Source organism: Ananas comosus, linkage group 9, assembly GCF_001540865.1.
Source record: "Ananas comosus cultivar F153 linkage group 9, ASM154086v1, whole genome shotgun sequence".
In the NCBI taxonomy this organism is placed as follows: domain Eukaryota; kingdom Viridiplantae; phylum Streptophyta; class Magnoliopsida; order Poales; family Bromeliaceae; genus Ananas; species Ananas comosus.
The window spans coordinates 6090644-6118124 of NC_033629.1; the positions used below are offsets into that span (position 1 = coordinate 6090644).

The 27481-nt window shown below is 35.6% G+C and overlaps 1 protein-coding gene across 9 annotated transcripts; it reads left to right on the forward strand.

Moving 5' to 3' along the window:
• LOC109715594 (DNA-binding protein EMBP-1-like) lies at positions 1-27118 on the forward strand. 9 transcript variants are annotated; one of them, XM_020240696.1, is made up of 12 exons: positions 8-370; positions 1373-1431; positions 2202-2295; positions 2644-2953; positions 3040-3123; positions 3225-3385; positions 3479-3536; positions 3778-3826; positions 3964-4226; positions 4423-4500; positions 26241-26366; positions 26613-27118. In XM_020240696.1, the coding sequence occupies exons 4-12, from the start codon at positions 2678-2680 to the stop codon at positions 26769-26771; spliced, it is 1254 nt and encodes a 417-aa protein (XP_020096285.1). In that variant the 5' UTR covers positions 8-370; positions 1373-1431; positions 2202-2295; positions 2644-2677; the 3' UTR covers positions 26772-27118. The 9 variants fall into 9 exon arrangements, 7 of the variants coding, with proteins under 7 accessions (XP_020096288.1, XP_020096289.1, XP_020096290.1 ...); XM_020240695.1 differs by lacking the exon at positions 1373-1431; XR_002217690.1 differs by lacking the exons at positions 1373-1431; positions 2202-2295; positions 26613-27118 and adding an exon at positions 23286-23456 and having other exon boundaries at positions 1-370; positions 26241-26367.

Here is a 27481-nt window from a genome sequence, read left to right on the forward strand (position 1 = left end):
GCATTTTTCTTAACCCTAATTAATGTATTTTTCTTAACCCTAATTAATGTAAGAAAAGAAAAATCCCTCTCTCTCACTCCTGTGCGTAGCTGCTGCCCAACCGATCACGCTCTGTCTCTCACCTGCACCTCTCTCTCTCTCTCTCTCTCTCTCTCTCTCTCTTTCTCTCTCCCTCTCGCGTGTACGCGCGTGCTATCTCTCTCGTTCTCGCACGCACGAACCCGCGGTGGCCTCTCGATCCCTTGTCCTCCGCCGTCGCCATCGCCGTTCTTCTCGATCGTCGTCGACGGTGTTTGGTTCGTCGTCGGCGGCGTTTGGTTCGTCGTCGGTGGCACCTCGATCGCCGTCGTTTCTCCATCGTTTTCGAAAGGTTTCTTATTCTGTTCATCTCGTCTCTTTTATATATTGTTGAAATTATACATGGGTATATGAATTATGTAGATTTTTCTCTTTTGACTGTTTTAGATTTAAAACTATTAAAATCTTGTGTCCAGTATTGATCTTGAACCATTGGAACTTTTGATAGTGCTGAAATTCTTGTATACCTGTGATTTGAAATGCCCACCAAATGTTCGGCGGAATGCCTAAGAGAATGCAAATATAATTTTTGCTTCCGATTTTGACCTTATTAACGTCCAACTTGTAAACATGTGTGTTGGGAACTGTAAATCATCCTCTCAAGCATTTGTACCTTCGTTTAAATTTTCTGAAATTCCGTTCATGTTACATTACTCTTCCTTTTTGATTGATAGTTGTGATTCCTCAAATTATTTTGCTCAACATCTTTTTCTTGGATAAGATTGGTCTATTAGCAACTATTTTAGACTTGTGCTAATCAAGGATTCAAGTTCCGTGGCACGGGATCGTACCGAAAACTTGCCAACACGGTACGACATGGTGCGTTTCGTGCCGTGCCGATGCATGCCGGTCACAAAAAATACATGTGTGCCGACACATAATGGCGTGAGATATTTATTTTCTTTAGCAACAAAATATTCTAATCCTTTATTATGTATCTTTATTAAATCTTTTGAATTTTATTGAAAAAACTAATTAATTTAAAGAAAAAGGGGTTTTGAGTTGTGCCATCAGCACGAGGGCTATATCATGTTGATATCTTGTTGGCACGATATGACACGTTAGATACGGGCCATGCCTATGGGCACTCAAATCCTTGTTGCTAATATTCTACATGAGCCTGCCTGAATTAGGTTGGTCGGGTATTACTTTCCCACAACCATGTTTACTACGAAAGTAATTAGTTCTATGTTAGATAGGGCTTCTTTTTAGATACTCAATCGGAACCTAGTAAGCTTTTGATGGTTTATTTTCATGCTTTGTGCTTGTGATGATATTTGTTTTTTTACTTTAGGTTCCGATGATTATATTGATACTTGGCTTTTGACTGAATGATACTTGGATTATTTGAAGGTCTGTGACCTAACACCTGTTGGTTTATTTTCGACAAAATTATAGAAATATGTTATGACAATAGAAATTCTTTTTTGTATAGGTTTTCTCAAAATGAGGGTTGAGCGTGCTTATATATATTAGAAATCATTGAAAGAAAAGAAAAAGACTTTGCTTTGTCTGCTGTGTAATTTCAAAAAAATGCGTGCTTTAGAAATTGTGCTTATTTGATAAAAATTCAGTATTCGATAATTTATTTCCTTTAAAATGTTGACTAAGTAAATAATCTTAAAGTAGTGATATCCCTTGGTATTTTGTTATAATTATGTTATGTTAATATGAATTTTTTGATAGGAGCTAGCTTTGATTTTGTGATGCACCTTTGAGTGCAATTTTCTGACGCGCCTTCGGGTGCTATTTTGTAATGCATCTTTAGGTTCTATTTATATACACCTTGGGGTGATTTCGCGTTCGTGATCGTGCCTTTGGGTGCCTTTGATGTGTGGATGGACCTTTGCCAATGGGTTGCTTGTTAGAAGAGACTTTTGTTTTGAAATTTTAACTTTTGGAATAAAAATGTTTTGTCAAAATTCAATTTCTCTTGGTTCAATTTAGTAAAATATGTTTAAGTTTGAAACTTTGAAAAGAGACATGAAATTTTCGCAAAAACTCGGTCATTATTAGTACATTTTCAATACAAAAAATTTATATTTGAATATTTAGATTTTTTTTTTTTTTTTTTTATTTTGCATGCTTAATTCGATTAATGTGGTATACGTTTGCTTTCTCAGGTATTGAGTCCAATTAGTTTGTGGGGGATGGGATCGAGTGATCGCTAAACGGAGAGAATGTTATTTATTTGTGGACTTTGGTTAATAAATTTCGGTATGTTAGTTAGTTTTAAAAGTTAATATTTGACAGAAATAGAGAATCTTTGCTAGTTTAGAATTGTTATGTATTTTTTGTGAATTTAAGTAATTGAGTACTTGTGAAATTGTTGGTAGTAGATTTTAGTTTTGTGGTTAACTTGATTTATTGATGTCTTTTTTTGGGTTTCAAGTATGTTAGGCTGTTTAACTTAATCTTGAGATAGGATATTGTTGCTTGATATCTACAAGTTTTGTTGCCTTGCATATTTGCAATTAATTAATTGCAGGTATGCGACGTTTGTTTTGCCTTGGGTCCGGGGAATGACATCTATACTTACTGTTTTCATTCTTTCTTTGAATACAGGCTGAAAATTAAGAGAGTATAACTGAATTATTGGATGATGGCTGCTGCTGAGGAGCAAAATAAGCCTTTATTAGAAACTAGCGCTGCAGGTGGTCCTACTACGACTGCTACCACCGGCGTCGCTGCTGCCGCTGTTGCTGCCAGCACTACTGCAGCAGCTCCTCCATTGATGGCATATGGAGCTTCTTCGGAGTGGGCAACCTCGCTGCAAGCATACTACAATAGTGGAGGGGCTGCATCAGCTGTCTCAGCGCATGCTTTCTTTCCCCCAGGTGCTTCTCACCATTCCTATGCAGTTTGGGCTCCCCAGGTATGAGGGAAGATGCACAGTTTCTTTATTTTGATGCTACTGAAATCTTGTTATTTAACTCTTCGAGTTTTGCGCAAGTTGTGCAGATGGTGTCGCCGTACGGCACCCACATCCCAATCTCTCCCATGTATCATCCTGGTCCAATGTATGCTCACCCTTCGATGGGTATGGTAAGTGGTTGTGGCTTCTCCTTCCTCGTTCTTCGCTTCCGATTTAATGGTTTGCTTATTTGTTATAGTTATTTGAACTGGGAGCTGTTTCTCTTCTGCAGAACATGCCATACCCAGCTAGCGAAGTTGAGGTGAGACCAATTGAGGGGAAAATCAAGGGATCTACAAGCAAAGGGAGTTCTGGAAATGCCAGAGGTTCTCCTGAGAAGTCAGAGGATGGCAGGAAAGGAACATCTGCCTCTGCTGACAATGCTTCAAGGAGGTGTGCTTTATATTTTGATTTAGCTGCTCTTCTTGTTTGTTCTTTTTGGAATTGTTTCTCTTGTTGACGATGTTGCTGTGAAATATTGTCTAGTAGCGAAGACGGAAGCGAGGGTTCATCTGATACGAGAGAGGACAATGATGAGCAAAAGGTGTGTGATAGCAGTAGTTGATTTGTTCTTTGGTGAAATTTAGATCTGCCCTTCTTTTTTTGATCCATCTATCTTATTCAAATAGTATCCATGTTTATGATCTGCCCATATCTGTAGACTCTAGCTGGAATACCTCTTCTTATTATGAAATTTCCTTATTGATATTGAAGTTGTTTTATGTTGTGTGGTTTGTTATGACTTATTATTATAAAGAGACTAAGGTATTTTTTACTGCCGTCAGGAATCGACCGCAACTAAAAAGAGAAAATATCGTGGGATGGCTGTAGATGGTAGGTTCGGACTAAAATGCTTTCTTTTTTTCTTTTTGTCTTGTTTTCGAAAAGCATTGTAATGCTTCCTAGTTTTGCCTTTTTCACTTCCATTTTGTGCATTGTATCATTTTTTTGGTCGGTCTTTACTTTATCAGGAGAAACTTCTCAAACTGCCACTATTGCCCATTGTAATAATACTATTGCTGAGTCATCTTATAATGCGAGGGGAAGATCTGTCACAAAGCTTCCGGTTTCAGCACCTGGAAGATCAGCTCTACCTAATTCTTCCACTAATTTGAATATAGGCATGGATATTTGGAATACTTCTCATTCTGCAACTGTTAATGTCAAACCCAATGAAGTGACCGCTGCATCAGCCATGGTGGGACGAGATGGTGTCATGTCTGAACATCAATTGGTACTGTTAAGTAGTGCTTTGATGATAATGAGACACATCATATATTATGCTTTTAGTATTGCCTCTTGCAAAGGATTTGATTATGATTTTTTTTAGAAAATATTTATTCAACCTGGTCACATCTAAAAATTTTGCTATATTTTCTACCTTTTCGTTGTACTGTGCTCTATGTCTTTTACTATTCTTCTTCTGGCAGGACGAGCGTGAACTTAAGAGGGAAAGACGAAAGCAATCTAATAGAGAGTCAGCTAGAAGGTCAAGGCTACGGAAGCAGGTTTTTTTCTTCTTTTTTAATTTTTTTTTTGTTAAACTACGTAATCTTGCCTCATTGCATATAGGATGCAAACAATGAATATTCTTACGTTCTTTTATATTCAAGTGTCATTACTTTTGTGGTTTAGTAAATACACAGAAAAAGACATCATAATCAAATACATACATAGGATGAAAATGAATATTTGATGCATTTAAAGCAAGTGCAATGAAAGTACCATAATTTTCCAGTTGTTTATTGACTTTTTTTTTATGTTTCTTAACATGTATTTTTAAAAATCTTCAAAATTTTTAGAAATATTGCTTACATGTAAAAGACTCGAATAGTTAGGGTCAAAGTTCATTTCACAATATTTTTATATGCATTTATGTCCGACGCTAAACCATTAGCCCAAAATGCTTATAGTCCAATTATTATTACTAGAGCACTCGGTCCTTATATTCTCATTTATGATTCATTGCCCATTCGATGTTGGAATATTAAAGCATCACATTTCATGAGTTAAGAAGACAAGACGAAGTAATATAAAAGATGCGCGAAGATGTTTTATATCTGAAATCTAGGTGTTACAGTTTCAATTGGCTTCAAAACCTAGTTTTCGAATGCCACTCTTTGAAATTGGAATATTGTTTTGTTTTCAGAGTTTTGACCAAATCTTCACCATGATTTGACGGATTTGATTCACTTTTTAAGTTCTTCAACTTTTCATATTTAGAAATTATTAGATAAAATAAACCAAATTTTTAAGACTATTCTTTTGCCAAAGTCAAATTAATTATTCATATAAATTCATGAGGGGAACTAACACATGTTAGTAGAATTGTAGACGCCCCTTCTCCGAACCGTAATTTGGTCGCGCATCTGATTCATGGTGGGTTTGTGATCGGCATTGTAAAAAGTCGTTAAATCGAGAATACAGAAAAAACCTTAAATTGTCTATATCTAATTCGCTAAGTTATCCAAATGTTATGTGTGTTACAAAATGTAGTATGAAAAACCCTTTGAAAAAAGAGTTGTTTTCAAGTATCTGATGTAGGGGAAGGGTTTAGAAATCCACTAATGCAGTTAATGCAAAATCAAATATCACCAGTTGAATGCAAACCCAATTTATGAGAACTTTTTAATGCAGACTATATGCAGCAATCAGTATAACTTGAATGCAAAGGCGGAGAAACAAAGAAAAAAAATTTCACAACAAGAATCATAAAATGACGTGATAAAAACCAATGACAGATTGAAGTTAAAAATAGAAAATGGAGATAGCGATTTATACTATCGAGGAATCTGCAAGCATAATTAGCAAATGCACTTGCTGAACACGATGTGTTAAAATTCCTATAATCAATCCAATGTCACCTCTGCCGGAACACCATATGTAGAAAACGAAGATGGGGATTTATACCATCTAGGAATTTGCAAGCATAATTAGCAAATGCACTCATTGAACATGAGGTGTTAAAATTTCTATTGATCAATCCAATGTCATCTCTGCCGGAACACCATATGTGGAAAAGAGCAGAATAGTCTTAGGAGAAGGAAAACAAGAAAAAAAAATTAAAGAGACGAAAAAAATAAAGGTTAGGGAAGATGTTGGCGCAGAGTAGAAGACGACGATGGATCCCAACATGAATTGATAGACAAAGATGCCTTGAGTTTGCAGTTCTAGAAGCAAATGATGGCTTCAGAGGTAATTGATGCATGAACGAAGGTGGAGGAGCGTAGGAGAGGTAATCATACGGGTTGAGGTGACGACGGAGGTTAGGCAAGCAACGGAGCCTCCCTATGTTCATGCTGAGGAAATGCACATTAGGCGCGTGTGGCTGCAAGCAACCCCTTGGCGAGTCTGTCAAAGGTCAGACCCATTAAAGCGTCGCTACTTCTTGCTACGAAGAAGCTCCTGTTGAGACCCTTTTTTTGTTGTTTCATCGCGATGTCTGCCTTAAAAGAAGCTAAATGGACCACATTTTTGCGTGTTTGGACCTGTTAAGGGAAGCTATCTACATTCTTACTCAAACGATGTTGAAATCCTACAAAAGTGCAAGTAAATACTCGAATCAAAGAGAAAAGAATGTAGATAGCGGTAAGGGACTCACTCCCTGCGTAGTCACTTTGGGTTACACTATATAGCGAAGGAAATTATGAGAGAACGCATCTTAGCAAAAATGGAATTTTATAATAAGATTGCATACCTCGTGCAAATGTTAAGACCTTATTTAAAGGATTCCCTACTAACAAACTCAAAACAATCCGTCAAAATGTTCTTATCTAGAACAACAATATTTTAGTGAAATCTAAGAAAAAACAACTAAAATATCTAAAATTATCACAAACAAAGTAATAACCAATATATCTAAACCTATCTAGAACCATGCAAAATCAAATTGAACTCGAGCCGTATCCAACATCGCAAATCACAACGCGATCGCACCATCGAGCTAGATATTTGGTTTGTGGTGTTGACGATGCATTTAACTTTGGAAAGGGGTCGGGTCCACATTAGTACCTAATCCAATTGTAATGAGAGAGAGCGAGTGAGAGTGAGAGTGAGAGAGAGAGCGAGCGAGAGAGAAAGCAAGCGAGAGAGAGAGAGAGAGCAAGTGAGAGACTATTTGGTAACTTTTGAGTATAAAAATAAAAACACCGTTCTTTGGCAGCTTAAGCTTTTGGAGAAACAATGATTGTTTCATATTTTCCTCCAGATTCCTAGCTTTATTTAATTTCCTCACATTTAACTAAGTCCAAATCTTGAGCCTATTAAAAAGTTTTGAGCCTAGACATGAGGGGGAGTGTTGACTATAATATACAAAAACATTGTTCGTTGGGTAGTTTAAGCTTTTGGAGAAATAATGGTTGTTTCATATTCTTTAACATGAACAAAAATGGTAAAATGTGGATTTTTTTTAAAATATATGTTGATGTGCTTGATGTTTTGATGTGAACCGTGGATGTCATTAACAATCTAGCTAATTGTACTTCTCGTACATCATTGCTAAAAAATTGAGTACCATTTTTTCATGTGGACCTATACTATGTACCACACCATATCTCGTATGCGGCAACTACAAAGGTTACTGTACTAAGATCCCTATATGGTTGGCTCCGATTTTTCCATAGTTAACCAAGATTGTGAATGCTCTTAGATACAATGAGCATGTTAATGCTGGCGTGCTGTTGGCTTGGTACATGTCGATTGACATGTATTGAGATTATTATTAGAGAAGATCTCAAGGCATATAAAAATTTTGCACATAATATCTATTGCAATTGTTATGCAATGAACATTGCCATTGTAAAGTGATATGCTGAGACTGTTATATTTGGTTGTAGTTTTAGTTTGGTTGTATTTTAGTTTGACCGACGTTATTCAGCAGAATATTTAAAAGATTTTTTTTTTTGAGAGATAGTAGCACGCTACTTGCTTTGTTCATTTTTTTTTTAGAAATGAACTTAATTGAAAATGTGAAGCAACTAGGCTTCGAACTTGGGACCTTGGGTACCAACCATCAAGCCTTTTATCACTTGTGCTAGGGATGGTCGGTTTAAAAGAATATGGATGGCATTGTATCTGTGGTTGTTGGTATATGGTCCAGTTAGGCTTGTACTCTTTCTTTCTTATAGGTCCTGTTTATTTCACCGTGGAACTAGACTTTAGGTTGAAGTAGAGTTCATGTGAAAATTACTTCTCCCCTGCTATTTATTTCCATAGCTATGAAAGTAAAGTTTATCCCTTTCTGCTGTTTGTTTGGCAGAAAGTGGATGGTGTTAAAACTACAATTTATACATAATTAATAAATAACGAAATAAATAATAAATTATAATGTAATAAATAAAAAATATATAATTATATCCCTATATAATTAAAAAAATGTAATCTAAAACTACTAAATTAGTTTTTTATACATAAATTATAATAATCAACAATAAAATCATATAGTTAACAATATATTAGCACTCAACTAATCAATTTTCATCATATTTTAAATGTGCAAACTAAATGAAAGAGATGCTAAAACTTAACTAATCAATTTCCATCCCATTTTAAACATGTAAACTAAATAGGAGTATTTAGAACCACAATCAAATATATTTAAGGCTAAATTACAGAAAACCCCCCTGTCAAAATGCGATTTTTCACTTTCCCCCCTGTCATTTAAAAACCTACATTTTACCCCCTTGTGAAATGAAAAATGTGCACTTTGCCCCCTACCGTTAGTGATCCGTTAGGGTTCTGTTATAAAATATTTTTTTATACCAAAAGTACCCCTCCGCCCTCTTCCCTGTTGCTTCGCTGCCTCGCTCTCCTTCACTGCCTCGCCCTCGCCCACATCCCCGTCCGCGCCCACAAACACCTCTTCGCTCTCCTCCGCCGCCTCGCCTTTGCCCTCGTTGCCGTTACTCGCCTCTCCATCCACCCCCACCTCGATTTCCACCCTATTGTCGCCGAAATCGAGGGGCGGCGAAGGTGCAGGAGGAGAAAGGAGTAGGTGGAGAAGAAAATGGAGAGAAACCATAGCCGATTGAGGCGTAAACCGCGGCCGATCGAGGCTGATGTTGAGGAAGATAAGGGAGGAGACGAAAATGGTGAGGGGCAAAATGGTCATTTTATCATCACAGTACACACCGTACCACCCCTGTGAATATTTTTCATTTTACAAGGTGGCAAAGTGTAGGTTTTTAAATGACAGGGGGAAAGTGAAAAATCGGGTTTTGACCGGGGGGGGCTATATTTAAATATAACAAGCACTACCTATTGGATTATTTTATTATTATTTTTCCTTTACCTCTCTTCATTGTATGGGCCGAAGTCAATTACGTTGTTTTGGGTAACTCGAATATCAACTGTATCTTTATTACACCTAGCCAAACAATAGCAGTGGTTGTTTACAGCTGAAAACGATTGCACCCTTCTCCACTTTCACCCAAACAAACAAGTGCATGGTGATTTCGTCTTGCGTGTTGGATCTTGTCGTTTTATCTCCCTAACTGAGTGTTCAGTTTAAATGCTTTGATGTTGATTTACTTCCTTGCACGACTCTTTATTTTTCATAACATTACTTTATATATCTCTATGCTTATTCATGTGAATGTATGTGTTTTGGATCTGTGGTTATGAATGTGAATATCTTTTTCATGGAGTAGTGCATCGCCTAGTATTTGTGATCTTTGCTACCTAATTTTAAGTAGTTTTCTAGGTTATTATATAAGTTCCTTGATCTTGTCACCACGATAAATCTAAGTTATCTAATCACTTGGTAACAGAGGTAGTTAAAGAGAAGCCCTGATTTCTTTATCTAATCCATCACTTGGTAACAGAGGTAGTTAAAGAGAATTCTTGATTTCTTAGATCGTGTGGTAATAAGGGCCATGTGACGAAGTTTTGGTGTTTTATTATAACTATTGTAGTTCATTTTTGAGTTTTTTAAGTAATGCAACAACATATGAGACTTTTTGCTGCATTGTTAAATAGAACGCATTCGTTCTTTGCTTATTAACTAAGTTGATCTAAGCCATGTTCTTTGAAATACTAATGGATGATGAGTAGTGGACCTTATGTCATTCGTAAATCTTATTTAGTATGTAAGTCTTTATTTGAAATGCATGGTAATTTATTCTCTACTCTTTATTTGAACTGGGTTGATATCAGGTTTTCTCCTTTTTCATCTATAACAAAGGTTTTCAAGGACCAAGTTGGTGCACACTTAACCTAGTTAATTGAAATGTGTAGTGTCATTTTCTTTTAACTATTGTTATTTTATTCCTAAAGATTTCAACCATTCATTCTATATATTACTGCGTAGGACATACTAATTATCTCAATTGTCTAACTCTCACTCTTTATTTTTGATTTGTTAATTGTACTCAAATAATATTGATTGAACCACATCAATAGTTGTTCACTATATAATGACATGGTTCGGCTTGTTGATGGCGAGTAATGTCTTAACTTTTAGGACTACTATGGACATTAAAAGTTAGGGAGTTAAATATTACTCTTGTAACATTTCATAGATTAAATATTACTCCTGAAAAAAGTTTTCCTTTTTGGGTTGTGTCATGTATGAAGTTGCAAAGAAAGAGGAGAGAAATTGAGGAAAAGGAGAGGAGAAAGGGAGGAGAGAGAAGTGAAGAGAAAGTAAGAAAAAAAGAAAGGAGACAGGGTCAGAGAGGAAGTGGAAAGAGAGAAAAAAGATAAAGAGAGAGAGCGAAGGAAAATTAAGAAAGTAGATAGGGATGTAAGAGAAAGTAAAGAGTGAGAAAGTTAGGAGAGAAAATAAGGAGATAAAAAGTGAAAATAGAGAGTAAAAAGGAATGAGAAGAGAGAAAGTGACGGAAAATGTACGAGAGGGATGAGAGAAAGCAAGGGAGATTGAGGACAAAGTGAGGAGAGAAGGATAAGGAAAGGGAACATGATGAGGGTAGAGAGTGAAAGGAAATAAAGTAAGAAAATAAGGATAAGAGAGAAAGTGAAAAGAGAGTGAGGAGAGCGACTGGGATTAGGAGAGACAAATTGAAAGGAGATAATGCAAGGAGAAAGGGATTAGAGAGAAAGGAGAGAAAACAAGGAGAAAGAAAACGAAAAGAGAATGAATAAAGATAAAGAAGAGAGGAATGGGAGAGAGAGTGAAAGGAAATAAAACGAGAGGTATGAGAGAGAAAGTAAGACTAGAGAAAGCAAGGAAAGAGAAAGGAAAGAAAGTGAGGAGAGAGAAAATAATGAAAGAAAGTAAAAGAATGGTGTGGGAGGAGTCAAAATTTCATACTTTTTCATATATTTTCTTTTTCATCTCCTTTAACCTTTTTTTAACTTGGTCCTTCCTATTAACAAATTTATATTGTTAAAGTTAAAAAGGAGGTTAAAATTTCACCTCCTTTAATTCACTCATATACAAAACATATGTAGCACGGGGTGAAAGATTATAAGAGTAATATTTCACCTCCTTTAATTTTATAATAAATGTGTCCTACTCTACTAAGGGCATGTTTGGTTGTCCGAAAGTGGCGAAGGGTATGTTTGGTTCGATGTAAAACTACCCTGAAAATTATTATTTTTTCCTCAAAAAATAGTTCTCGGATGTTTGGTTGTCTGTTAAAAAAAATCTGGAAAACTTTTTTTTATAGATTCTTCGAAAAGATGGGTTTACGTTTTCTACTTAAAGCAAGCGGAAAACGAAAACTTGAAGACAAACATGCGGCTCTTGGGTAGAGGGAACACGCGGTCCATGAGGTCCACTTCACCTTGTGAGAGGGAGTTCACAGTGGACCGTGGACTTCCCTCTCCCTTTTTTATTATATATAAATAAATAAATAAATAAATAAATATATATATATATATATATAATTTTTTATTTTATATAAATATGTTATTATAAACATTTTGTTTATAAATATATAGTAACTTATTTTCTAATATATTTCAAATATATTTTGTTAATAATAATAATAATAATAATAATAATAATAATAATAATATATGTAGTATGATAATTATTAGGCTAAATTACAGAAACCTCCCCTGTAATAACCCGCTTTTTCACTTTTCCCCCCTGACATTCACTTTGCCCCCTTGTAAAATGAAAAATGTGCACTTTACCCCCTACCGTTAGAGTTCCGTTATAAAATATTTTTTTATGCCGAAAATACCCCTCCGCCCTCTTTCTTGTTGCTTCGCCTCCCTCTATCTCGCCGCCGCCTCGCCGTCCTCCACTGCCTTGCCCTCGCCCACATCCCCTTCGCCCTCCTCCGCCACCTCGCCTTCGCCCTCGTTGCCCTTACCTACCTCTCTATCAACACCTATCTCGATTTCCTCTCTACTATCGTCGAAATAGAGGGGTGGCGAGGGTGCAGGAAGAGAAGGGGAGTAGGTGGAGAAGGAAATGGAGAGAAATCGCGGCCGATTGAGGTGGGAATCGTGGCCGATCAAAGGAGCGGCTGAGGAAGATGAGGAAGAAGACGAAAATGGTGAGGGGCAAAATGGTCATTTTACACACTGTAATCCCCCTGTGAACATTTTTTATTTTACAAGGAGGCAAAGTGTAGGTTTTTAAATGTCAGGGGGGGAAAGTGAAAAAGCGGGTTATTACAGGGGGATTTTCTGTAATTTAGCCTAATTATTATATATCAATAATATATAATATATAGAATAGGAGTTTAATTTACCTTTTCCTTTTTTTCCCTTTCAACCAAACAATCGTGATGGGAAACTTTTTCTACAAACCAACAACTAAAGAGTGTAAAATTTATTTTCCTTCGAAAATTTTTTTTCCACTTATTTTTTTTTCACAGTTTTACGTGAAACCAAACAGCCCCTAAAGTGAAAAATGTCACTTTCATAAAAATGACTTTTACAAAAGTGACTTTTGAGTTCGATTGTATGGTTGGCTATAAAGTGAATTATAGAAAAGGGTTAATTGCATAAAGGCGGTGAATCGTTCCCGCCTTATGAAGACGGTGAACCATTCACCGCCTTATCAGTGTTTCAGCCCTAACCCCAAGACTTAGAGAAATTTTGGTTTGGGGTGTTTTGCACTAAAGACAGTGAATAGTACACCGCCTTAGTGAAGACGGTGAACCATTCACCATCTTCTCAAGGACACAAAGGCGGGGGGTGGGATTTGCACTGAAGGCGGTGAATGGTTCACCGCCTTATGAAGGCGGTGAAGTATTCACCGCCTTCATAGAAATATTACAAAGACGGTGAACGATTCACCATCTTTATAAAAAATTCCTGATGTAACGCTCACGTGGTGAAAGGAGGGTTAGTTTTCCAAATAAAATTTTGACAGAGTTATTTTGCAAATTTTAAATTTTTGGAGGGTCAGTTTATAAAAAAGCCTGTTGAACATTGTAGGGATATACTTGCAATTCACTATATATGCAGGGACTTGTATGAAATTAACCCTATAGAAAATTATAGTTTTGTGGTTTCGATTGCTTGATTATATATAAAAAAGTGAAAATATAAACAAACGACTTAATACTCGTAATTTAAATTAAAATCTATATTAGGATTTAAAATTAAAATTTAAAATTTAAATTTATACTTAAATCTGAGTTGAATTTATATTTAAAATTTAAGATAGACAATTAAATTTATAATTTGAGTTTAAAGTTTAAGCAACAACTCATGTCTGAAATTAAATTCTAAAATCAAATTTCAAAAATTAAAAGATTAATTCAAATTTGAATTCATAATTTGGATTTATGATTTGAATCAAATTTTAATTTACTTTTTGATCTTAAATTTTGAATTCAAATATGAATTCACAATTTGAATTTAAATTTAAATTAATTTTGTAGTTTAAATTGCAATCAAATTGAACATTTGAATTCATAATTCAAATTCAATGTTCAAACTAAAACTCATTATTGAAATTAAACTAAAATATGTTCACTTAAATTCGAGCTCGAAATTCAGCTTAAAATTTAAATTTTGAATTCAAGTTTCAAAAAATAATTTGAATTTTTAGTTTGGAACAATTTGAATTCAAAGTTCAAATTGAAGTTCCAAGCTAAAAATAATTTGATTACAAATTAAATTAATTATTTAAATTTAAATTTAAATTTAAATTTTAAATTTAAAACTAGAATTCAAATTTAAATAAAAATTTAAAATTTAAATATAAATTCACAAAATTGAATTTAAAATTTGTGTTGAATTTGAATTTACAAATAAAATTCAGAATGTGAAAATAAATTCGTGATTTTTATTCAAATAAGTTGAAATTCAACTTTAAAAATAAATTCAAAGATTAAAGTTAAGACCCAACATAACCTTTTAGATACGTTTTCCACTTTTAGTGACTTTAGAAACTTTTGAGCGGAAGTAAAAGAGTGAGATTCAGTTAAAATTCACTTTATCAACCCATTTTTTGTAAAGTGACTTTCATATTCATTTTTGCAAACCAAACAATCGATAAGACGTCACTTTTCCAAAGTGCTACTTTCTGTGCTTCACTTTCGGCCAAACAAACATGCCCTAAATACGGACTCGCTTTGAAATAGCTAGAAAAATGAGTACCATTTACTACTTGTATTGTATTATGCATCTGTAGCACATTGTCATAATTTATTTTGTGGCTGTAGTTAGCAATGTGGACATCATCTAGCTATTATTGTTAGTCTCTTAATAAATGTCAGCTCTATATCATAATTAATTAAATTTAGGTTAATTAAATCCACTTAAATCCAACCCAAATCGCATCCAAGCTAAACCGTTCCTACACTTGAACCAAATTTTGAATAAGAAATTTCAGTTATGATGAGTTTTTAGAATCTTGGCTTTTGCAATGTGAATGGGGGAGATTCAATAACAAACTGGTGGTCTGAACTCAAAACTTTCAAATGGGAAAATAAACTAGCATTCAATGAAAATATTTTTAGCAACAGCCGACAGTCTGATACAAATTCAAACGAGAATTCTGTTGAGGATTGAAGGTGATTGTCATATGTAGAAAGCTGACATAAAAGCAACGAGCCTCAACCTGGAACAGTTTTTATGAATTATCATCCGAAAATCGACTACTCTCTTCTCGCTTCCCTAATTGGGTGTCCTCTTTCTCTTAATCGTTGCTTGGATTGACTTTTCTTTCCCTTTTGTACTTGATCCTGGATTGTTCATTTTTCTTCTATTATTGCTATTCTGGTGATGCAGACCTAAACTTAATTAGGTTGCTTTGAAGCTTTGATACCCAAATAGGTGTAGTCAGAAATATAATAACTCAAATTAAAAACTACCGAAAATAAATGTTTCATTCCAATACTAATGAAAACTAAAAAGAAAAAAAATAAATTAGGAACGAAAGAACCTATTGGTGTGGTCGGAGCCCTTAGGACTTCTTTTATCTTCAGAAAGTCGCTGAGAAATAATAATTTTGAAGTCGCAACGAGTTATGGTTCAACCTGGATCAATTCCATTCCAAAACCACCAACAATTAGCCTACAGATTTGAAAGAACAGCAGCTCAGGACAGCGGCGGATAAACAGCAGTGGGAGGAAGGCTGAGAGGAGAAGAAAACCCAATCCAGGGCAGCAGCAGAAGAGAAGGGCAGCTTGGGAGGTGCCCAATCTAGAGTCATCATTCAGCAAGAAGGAGAAGTGAAGGACCTAATCTAAGGCCGGAAGACAGGAGTTAGCCCAAAGCAGGGACAAACAAGAGGAGCAGAGAACCAGCAATAAAAAACAAAATCAATTGTCTGTAATCTCCAAACCAGCGGAAGTTTTGTGTAATAAACAGGGGTTGACATTTGGATTTCAAGTTAGACTGGTTAGATCTAGTCGTTAATAAATACTAATTGAATCCAAATCCTAATATATTGCTAAATTACCAAATTTGTCCCAATTGGAACGGGTGTAAACCTAGTAAAAGAAACTGATGGGGCAATAAAAGGTTAGACCGAAATTAGACTCAAATCGTAACCACAAAAAGAAAAAAATTTTAAAAAAAGCTGGAGAAGATATGAATCTCCTCAAATCCCCAAACATCATCGGGACGACACACCAAGGAATTAAGTGCCGTCCCGTGCCGTACATCGGGACGGCACACCAAGGAATTAAGTGCCGCCCCATGCCGTACTCGTACGGCACCGGGCATGCCGTACCGTGCCCCCAAGATGGGGGCACGGTACCGGGGCGGTATCGCACCCTTCTTGAGTCTCGCGGCACGCTTGTGCGTGCCGCTTGAGACAAAGCGACATGCTGCTGGTGTGTGCCGCGGGCATGTACCGGCGTGTCGCCCCTTTTTTTTTCTTTCTTTTTGGCTTTTTCTTTTTTTCTTTTGTTCTCTAGGGTACCGAGCCCCCTCTCCCCCTGGGCCACCTATATTGTCCTTTTTTTCACTTTGTTGTCTATTTTTCAACTTGTTTTTTGCTTTTTTGGCTGATGCTTTTTTTTTTTTTTTGATTGGCTTTTTCTTTTGACTTTTGCTTTTGTTTAGTCACCTTTTTTTTTCTTGACTTCCTACCCTCCCTCAATCGCTCCTCCCCTTGCGCAGGTTATCCCTAGGATTGAGTGGTCCCTACAAGATAATAATAGTATTAATTCAAAGAAATGATTAAAGGGGTTGATCTAAGAATCAAAAAATCGAAAGCACCATATCCTCTATACTTTCGATAGCATAATATATATATATATATATATATATATATATATATATTCGAGCTTTTCGATCTTTTCGAGCCTAATTCGAACGAGCCGAGTAATACTCAAGCTCGGCTTGAAATGAATTTCGAGCTTTTTTTTTTGTTCAAGCTCGGCTCATTTAATTTCGAGTCGAGCTCGAGCGAGCCAAAAATCGAGTCGAACGCGAGTCGAACGCTAGTCGGCTTGCTCATTTGCCAGCCCTACTCGAGTCTATTGGGCTGAGCCCTCTGCTTACACCACAAACATCCATTTTTTCTTCATAAAAAAATTTGTCAAAATTTGTCGCACCACGAAACTTTCGGTGAATCAGGGAAACAAAATCGATCTCATAAACAAATTTTCATCATATATTTTTAAAAAGAATAAATGAGAAAAAAAATATGGATGTAATTGCGGTTCTATTCTGATTGTTCTAGTCATTATATGCTTTCTAATCGAATCAATATATAGATCTTAAAAAGTTTTTAGAAAAAATAAAATTTTCTATTATTTTATCTGTTAGAATTTTTTTAATTGTAAAAAAAATAAAAACAAAAGAATTATCAAAGTTAATAGATATGATTCCTTTTTTTTCATTATGTCGTTCTCTATAGATGACAATATGCCATATGATCAAGTGCGACGAGTTATGTGGAATTAAGCAGTCATCTCTATGTAAAGATGTAATTTTAAATAATTATTGTACTTGTGAATTTTATTATTGTATTTTAATTTCTATTCTACATTAGGTATAGTTGTACTTTACTTATAAAAAGCTTACATGCATGTTAATTGATGAGTATAGTAAGGTATACATAGCAATATTCATAATTATTTATTTAAATCTTTCAAAATAATATTATAAAGGTTTATCGGAATCAAAAAAATGGGAAAAAATCCGTGCTAAAGCGTGCCAGTAGGAGGTCATACGTATCTATTGGCACGCAAGCGTGCCAGTGCCGTACCGTGTAAGGGACAAAACGACACGCTCCCGTGCCACGGCACTTCCCAGTGCCACGGCACTTTAAACCTTGCAACACACCATAACCAACTATTAAGTATTAAACTAAAACTTAATCCGAGATCCGCATATGAAAAGTTAAAGGCTAATAAACTAAAAAGTTAAAGGCTAATAAACTAAAAATAGAGCAATCAATCGTGAACTGCATTATCTTGCTGCTAGATGTCCCACTCCGAGCTACAAGCTGAACTCAAGGCAGCTACGACTGTTCTACAAGCTTCCCTGGTTCTCTTTTTTGCTATCCCTGCTGATTTGCTGCGTTATATTAGTCCGGAACAGTGAAAGAATGATGATTGCTTGCTGTTGAAAGGTCTTTTGATGAATCTCATGACTTAAGCCCGAAATATTAGTACAATATTTTCCTAAAGCACTCCACTTTCATGTAACATTTCGAAATCCTTTTTGAAACGAAACATTTGATTTAAACCCTTTCTTTACGACCTTACAAACCTGTTAATGGGATTTAATTGATCATTTTAGTTTCTATTTCTGCAAAAATCATTATTCTTCTCTTATTTATTTCAACTGTTCTCGAAATGTGACTTGAAATGTTTCGCACTATATCAGTTAGTTTGCTGATCTATTTCGCCTGCTTATTGTATTTCTTCACCTTTTGTTTTTGGCACGTACATCTTCAGAAATGACCTAGAATTCTCTCAGACTGCCAAATTAATTTCTATGCTATGAGAAATTATTATATGATTTCTTATTTTCAAGTTTTTTTCCCGTTTTTGTTTCCTTCTACTCTGTAGGTCAAACTTTAGTTGTTGTAATTATCATGAATACTGAAACTTCACAGATATTATCAAAATCAAAATGGACAAGTAGTTATACAAACTTCCTCAAATACGAGAATGCTCTCAATTTAACTTCTCCTTTGACTGCTGATTTTATCTTTCTTGGAGTAAATCTATTTATTAGAAACTATGCGTCAATATGAGAATATGGTTCTTTCAACTTTCCTGTTTAAATTCTGTCACACTGTTTTATTTTCTGGGAGGAATCTATCAATTGAGATTTTCAAGCTTGTTTCTGTGCTTCAAAGCACTAGTCTAAGATGCTGTTTATGCAACTACTTTTCTGGTGGCATATGCATTCCTTTAGCTGCAACAAAAAGAAGTAACCTACATAAAACTTGCAGGGGTCATATTTGTGTCTTAAACAGTTTGTTTCTCCTACTAGAATCTGTTACCTTATGCATGTGATAGGAGTAGTCAATTAGTTTGGGTACTGCAAAAATGATATGATCAGCGGCGGATGCAAAGGGAGTAAAGCAGAGACGCACAACCTATTTAATATTTGTGGACTTTCACTACTGCTACAACTATGCCTTTGCTTAGTAAATGCCTCTGCTTAGGATATAAATATGAGAACATGGCAATAATTATTGTATACAATCCTCTTGCTCTGTGACGGATGCGCTAACAAATTATTCCCACAAGTATAATTTAAGTCATGCATCTCAATTTGATCGAAATTTTTGACTAGATCATCACAACTGGGATATTTCGCTAAATAGTCCAACAAAGATTTATAATTACAAAAAATAGGCGTTCAAAATTTTTATTTTTGAAAGTAGGATTATTTGTGCCATGTGTGTGCCATATAGGCGTGGAGGTGGCTGGGTACTCTGCAAGAAGCGGTTAATTGTTTACCACTTTATGAAAACGACAAACAGTTCATTGCTTTCATTTAAAAGTTTTCATAAGCTAATAAAGGTGGGAATGGATTACCCCTTTAGGGAAGTAGTATTTCATTCACTGCCTTCGTTTGAGATTCCATTTTTAAGTTGTAGAGCCTTCAAATTTGACCATGAATGTTTTATGTCAAGATCACAATCACAATAATAAATGCTTAAACTCACATACTTACTAGCATGAATAAAAATATTATAACAAAAAGAATATGGTGTAGACATTATCACAAATATATCAAATATGCATCAAAAATGAAAAATCTATATGCATTTCATCTCCTCGACATTATGTCCCTACCACATTCTCATCCTTTACCACGTTCATGTCCGCATCGTTGATCACATCTCGCTCGGGCACATTACACTCCATAATAGTGTACAAAATTAATCCCATGAATTTGATCAATATGCTCGATGGAGGTGCCCTTGATAGTTGGTTGCATCTATTGCGTCTCAAATATCAGCGGCAGGGTGCCCTTTTCAATAGGTGGGGTAGGAGTTAGCTCCGGATGTGGAGAAGATAAGGGCTTATCAACGTGAAAAACCTGTTGTCCTCGTTGGCATTGATATGGGATAAGATCTCCTTGGATATCCTCAGTATGCACAGGATTGGAAGTGAAAGTGGAAGGAATATCGAATAGATGAGCGAAAGTGGAAGGCAAGGATTTAAATGCCGTGGCACGGGCTCGTACCGGAAACTTGCTGGCACAGTACGGCACGATGCGTGTCGGGTCGTGCCGATGCGTGCCGGTCACAAAATATATGTGTGCCGACATGTAATGGCATGAAATATTTATTTTTTTTAACAACAAAATATGCCAATTATTTATTATCTATTTTTATCAAATCTTTTGAACTGCATTGAGAAAATTACTTAATAATTTCAAGAATAGAGGGTTTTAAGTTGTGCCATCGGCACGGAGCCTGTATTTTGCTGATATCTTACTGGCACGATACGGCACGGTGGATACAGCCCATATCGATGGACACTTTAATCCTTGGTGGAAGGCAAGGTTTAAAGTGCCATGACACGGGTGTGCCGCTGTTTGCCTGGCACGGTACGGCACCGGCACGCTTGCGTGCCGATGGATACGCACAACCTCCTACTGACACGCTTTGGCACGAACTTATTTCAGTTTTTTGTTCCAATAAGCTTTTATAATGTTATTTTGAAAGATTTAATCAAATAATTATGAATATTTGCTATGTATAGCTTACTATACTCACCAATTAACATATTTGTAAACTTTTTTGTATGTAAAGTACAATTATATTTAATGCAGAATAGAAATTTTTATAGGTTAGAATTTTTAAAATGCAAAGACATCTTTTTTTTCTTTTTGTTCATTTGACCATATTACAGTCTTTCTTTTAGAAAATACAAAAAACATAATTTAAAAAATTATTTTAAAAAATATTTAAAAAAATTATTTTTTTAATTAATTTTTTCAAACAATTAGTAGATCTATCAAAAAATTAAGCAATAAATTATATGACAAATAAATTAAATAAATTTAAGTATCAATTGATTTAATTTAGCTTTTAATTTTATCAGTATTTTCAATCTTCTAGCGCAAAAATAAAATTTTTTGTTTGATGTAGCTTAAAATTTGTTTATTGAGTTCGATTTTGTTCCCTTAATTCGCCAAAAATTTTGCTATGTGACAAATTTTGATAAAATAATTTGTGAAGAAAAAATAGATATTTGTGGTGCAAGCGGAGGGCTCGGACAAATGTGTATATTGATAAACAAAAGAAATTAAATTATAATTTTTTTAACTTATCTAATAAGTAAATTTTCGATTTGCAATGTCTTTAGGGAGGCGTGGAGTATCCAAAATGCTTTGGATATCCCAAAGAACAAAACAACAAGAAAAAAACAGAAAGAAAATAAAATCAAAAGAAAATAGCACAGTGCCGGCACGGCACTGTGCCGTGGCACGCTGCGCCGTGCCGCTTTGTCTCGTGCGGCATGGCGCTGCGTGCTGCAGCACGGAGGGTGGTTCGAAACCCCCCCTGTACCATGCCACTTTCTTGGTGACACGGTACGACACGGGGTGGCACTTTAAGCCAAGGATTTAAGTGCCATGGCACGGGATCGTGTCGGAAACTTGTCGGCACGGTACGGCACAGTGCGTGCCGAGCCGTGCTGATGCGTGCCGGTCAAAAAAATTATTGTGTGCCGACACATAATGGCATGAAATATTTATTTTCTTTAGCAGCAAAATATTCTAACTATTTATTATGTCTTTTTATCACATCTTTTAAACTTTATTGAGGAAATTACTTACTAATTTAAAGAATAGAGGGTTTTGAGCTGTGCCATCGGCACGAGGTCTGTATCGTGCCGGTATCTTGTTGGCACGGTACGGCACAGTGGATACGTCCCGTGTCGATGGGCATTTAAAACTTTGCTTTAAAGTTTAAACCTTGGTGGAAGGAATATCAAACTGAGGGGTAGAAGTGGATGGGATGCTAGACGGAGGGACCAACGCTGATGGAATATCGTATGTAGGCGCAGAGGTGGAGGGAACATCAGAGGGATTAGCGAAAGAGAGATGAAGTATATATGGATGTCTCGGTACTAGGAAGATCGGAAGTCTTTCTAACACATTCTCAAGCTCTCATGATATGTGCTAGTCTCTATCATTCTAGACATTTTTGAGGGATCATCCATCAAATCTCAAATGTTGCAAACTATGTGCCACATTGTATCTACTTGTATAATATAACATGTTTAGGTATAATGAATATTTTAATATAAATATGAAATAAACAAGATTGTACTGGTGCTCTCTCGTCATGCCTGCGTGGATGAATACTGAGCGAGGGTAGCTGTATCGAACAAGAGATCCACCTGGTAGTAATACTCTAATACTATTGCATGTACAAGGAGGTGGCTTGTACCAGGTCACAATCTACCAAGGGGCTCTGTTTGGCAATGCTATCTAGACATTTGGCCTATATCTGAATATAAGGAGCATGAAAGGCCACTTGATCTGTCCTGCGAGGTGATACGCTGTAATGACTCCACAGGCCATGGTATATGCTTATATAGTCCAACCGGCGCAATACCTGATCATGTAAATATAGCTCTACTACATGATAGCATATCAGGCATGTCTTCGAATGATAGACAGTAGAGATCTCGAGTCAAAAAGTAGCATCAGTGTAAGGTATCCAAGTAACAGAGAGTCCAATCGAAAGTTTCGACTGCAAGTGAATAAGAAACTTCCGGAAGTAACTTACCTTAGACTTCCTCTGCTGAAACCACCACCAATTGCTACCATTCTCTTTTTCATAGATTGCAAATGCCAATGGGCATAACCCACCATTTGCGTCTACACGTTGCAATCAATGCATGGAACATATTGGTATAATCGCCTATAATTAATATCTAGATAATGTATACATGGTGAAAAGTACATAAAAAATTAGACAGTTCCTCATCATCATCACATGCTTATCCTTATCACCTCTCTTGCTTTATACTTGAGGCAAGTTAGGTCATTATTTCATCCTAGTACCAATCGCCAGGTAAATATTTACATAGGCAATTATGTGAAAATAACATCAACAAAATTCACGAGCATAGATTTTCAAATCGGTGTCCGGTAATATCACGAAACAATAGTAATTGCACTTGTGGTGGACATGGTTTTATATTTGGCTCCTATCATGCTCCATGTTTGTCTCCTGGTTTCTTGTCTCTCCCTCGGGGCCTGTCGTCTTCTTAGAACAACTCCAAATCTTTTTGTTGTTGAACCATTCGGGTAGGTGTTGGCGGAGAAAAAACTATAGGCTTACTGGTATTTATCTCTATACCTTCTTCTAAATAGCTAATTTGTGATTAGAATCCGAAAAAAGAAGTATTTATACCTTCCCAATCATAGTGCCCTGTTTATTCATCCTTAACTGCATGTTTTTTTTTTTTTTTTTTTTTTTTGCAAGGTCTATATGAACTGGACCATGATGCTTACAAACAAACTAGTACTTTCACATCTAAATGCATGAAAATCGTGCGAGAGTCAGCCACTTGTTGTTACAGATGAAGTTTAAGACACAAGATTAACAGCATTATCATTCTGGATATCCCGGAGTTCTTCCTATATGGTAATGAATGTGAGTAGTTATGATAAAATTCTGGGTATTTGCCTCATTGAAGTTTGAGAAGAAAGGATGGAAAGATTATATTTGATAGTTAAAACATCTATTTATCTAATTGTCACAGTGATATGCATTCATAAAGGAGTGTTTCGTAATGTGTGTGAATGATTGTTTAACCTCTTGGTTCAGATGAGATTAGTAATTTTGCTAGGAAAATTGTCTTATAATGCAATGGTTGTAGTAAAAAAGGAGCGTATATATGATTTATGCGAACAATATCTCCACTAAAGCCAACACAATGTGGGGGAAGAACATTGTGTTTGAAATATTTCTCCAGAATATTGTATGCCGACCAGTCAGTTTTCTATGTGCTATATTTTCGAATAGAAAAGTTAGCATGAGAAGAGTAGCAGAAAATCATACAAATCTGTCAATCATCTTCAAGAGAAGGATGTTAAAAGCATGATGTGTCCTTCACTCTTTTTTTTGTCCAGCAAAATAACTAGATTGACGAGTTCTTGAGCAAATATTAAAAGAAATTTGAGGTCTTTTCTCCTTGACTCATGTGCCCTGTCGACTATGAAGTTGATTGGTGCCTGCTCCTTTAATTTACTTTTCTGACATATTTTGTGAAAGCATCCAGTTATGTATCTCTCTAACATGGATAGAACAAGAAGTATTGATTAGTTTTTAGCTGGCATGTAGTTGCTTCGACTTTCGCTAGTTTGTACTTTACTACTATTTATTCTGCGGAAGGAAAGATGCGTTGCGTTATAAATAGAAATTTACATATATGCATGTAGTGTTTTCATGTTTGCAAGACATTTTGGCAGCCAGTGGATTTCTGCTTGTGGTGAACCATTTTGGTCTTGGATTGAGAGCTTTGCTTTTTGTATTTCTTTGATGGTTAAGGCCATATTGGCAGAGCAAGATGTATTATTATTGGTTAGGTGGAGAGAGAGGCACTCATAGATACGTGCATGGTTTGGTCCCAAACCGAAAGCCAAACTGAAGTAAACCATATAAGGTTATTTGGTTCAGTTTATATGGTTTTCGGTTTGCTTCGGTTTTTTCAAATATACTAAAATTCAGTTTTCTGTTTCTGTTCAGTTGAACACATCTTAATAGAGCATAATTGAAAATTGAATAGTGATATTTTTTCACACTTTTTATCTAAACTAGTTATTAAAATTTTATATTTATGATCAAATCTTGATCATATATCAACACACTTTTTAAAATTCTATCTTTATTATTAAATTGTGTGTGTGATTTCATAATGACTCAAGTTTCAATCTTAGATTAGAAATTAATTCATAAGGAAAATAAAAAATCTAAAAATTAATTACGAAACCGAACCAAAGTTAATCAGGTTTGGTTTGGATTCATTCTGACTATAAATCGGTTTGGTTCTGTTGTAAATTTTTTCAAACCGAAAAATTCGGTTCGGTTTGAGATTTGCCCAAAAAACGAAGCAAACCAAACAGATAAAGGCCGTGTTGGTTGAGATTTTTTAAAGGGATGTTTGTATGATTTCTCTAAAGGGCAAAATGGCGTATGTTGCCATTAAAGAAATAAGTGTTTCTTCCTTCGTGGAATATTCATAACACTTAGTGTTTGGTTCACGATTTGTAATATTCCAATAATCTTTCATAACTTCTATTGAATATTATTCAAATCATTACCATTCAATTCAAGTTGGGCAATTGTGAAAGTGTTAGTGAAACAGTGGAATCATTATACATTCCTAGGTGACAGGAATATTAGATTATCATGGATTATGATGTATTCTCATTTCCATGCTTGATAGGAATAATTAGTAGTCCACTAGTAATTACAATCTTCCAGTATAGGGGCTTGATGAGTCAGTAACAAACTTGTCACTCCACATATAAAATATATAATATTCCCGGAATATTAAAAATCTTGAACCAAACAACTCCTTATCTGAATTCAAATACTCTCTGTATATTTGAGACCATCTCTCTGCTCTGATGTATGATATTTATACATTGTTGTCTATCTATCTCGTTTGGTGGTCTGTTGCTTGCACAAATCCATCCTCGGGGTGGGGTTCTACAGCTTGGCCGTGCACCTGTTTCCCTCCATGTGTATGGGATTGGACGTGAGTAATCCTCTCCAACTCTAATTGCATATGCGTGGCATGGATGATATGCTTCCACCTATGAACCAACATTGGATTAAAATTTGAGGTCTGTCTTTAGTAATCAAAGGGCAATTCACATGACAAGTATAATAAGATTTTTTATATTAGTTTGTAAAGTTATAATATGACCGGTATATAGTGGGTAGTCTTCAATTTAGTCTAGAATATATGGACATATTCATGGATTTGACGCTATGTAGTGAGAGGAAGAGTTGGAATATCTTTTTTCTGGCTTCCGTATCCTTCCAAGAGTTGTAAGGGTTGTAGACGGTTTGTGGAGCTCGAGGATGATGATTTGTATAAATTGATGGTGCTGTTCTCTCATTTTCTTTTTCTTTCTTGCATAATCAGTCGTGTTAGTGGTATGCTCAGCATTAGATGCTAGAATCTAGATTGTGCGAAGTGATTGTACTGCTATTATTATTATTATTATTATTTTTGTTCTTTGTTTCTTCTTCCTTTTAAATCAGCCTTTTAACTTCTGTAGTTCTATTCAGCTCTGTGAAAATAAGATGCTTGTGTCGTAAACACGATGGCGTCATCGTGATTATATGTTTCTTGTTTCCATACACTCTGGGCTCATTTATTTATAACAGGAATATTTTCTTGGGACTGATTTGTTGTGTTTGCAGCAAGAATGCGAGGAATTGGCAAGAAGGGTTGCTGAACTCAACAGTGAGAATAGCGCGCTCAAGGTAGAACTAGAGCATCTCAAGAAAACTTGCTCAGAACTGGAGGCTGAAAATTCGCAGATAATGGTCAGCTCCTCCACTCCTATCCACATCTATTGATGGAAACACAAGGACAAAACTGAAATCACTTGATCTTATTAGATGTCCTTTGTTGTTTGTTTGATTGCGTGTCTCTTTTAAGATTCTTTTTCAGGAACCTCTTAAACCTGCCTACTGTACTTCTGCAGTTCTGCTATTCTCCTGGAATTCTACCTTATAAATGATTTATTGATCCGAACTTTTTTTTTTTTTTTTTTTTTTTTTTGACTTAAGCAGGAGGAAATGGTTCAGTTACATGAACCTGGTATCAACATTGACCCATCTAGGATGCTTAGGGTCAGCGACAGCGGTTCCCTTGCTCGTAACAATTCCAATAAGAGCAATGGTAATTTTTACAATAGCAGTGGTAATCAGGAATCCACTTCTAGATGAAATCAGATCTTCTCTTCTTATCTAACCATCCTGCGGGCTCTGACACACTTTTTCTTACGACGAGGGTCTGTAAAGCTGCACTTTCTTATGCACGCATTGATCCGTGTAGGACTTAACAGGTTGTTGCAGAATAGATGTATCTATAGATCAATGTATCAATTTTAACACCTAGAGCTTGGTCACTATTTTTATTTTTTCGTAACTTTTTCTACTTTGATATTTAAGGCAAGTTTACTAACTGCGATGAGGGCAAAGCTGCGACAGCCCATTTGGTGTTCTAGTCTTTTGATTGTTATTAATAATATTTCACATTTTCTCTCTTTTATAGCAGTTTGCTTTTACCGTAATCTTGTCTCTTTGTTCGTTCATTTAATCAGGCCGTGTCGAACCTGACAACTGGTCTTGTTATTGGACTGTGATGGCATATATGCTTTTAACGAGGGATACGTGTGTATATAAATAGTATATTGCAATGCTTAGAGTACTAAATTTCACTCTAGCAAGATCCATGGGTGGTCCCTGTACTATCACGATTTTGTAAATTTGTCTCTAATAATTTTACTCAAACATTTTAATTCTGAAGTATATTATCGTATATTTAATCCTATCTCTGGTCGACATCTAATAAAACAGGACTTTCATTTCCTAGAAATTGACCCTTACGGAATGGGTAAATTGGTCATCGGTGGAAAAACTTTAAAATTATTTCT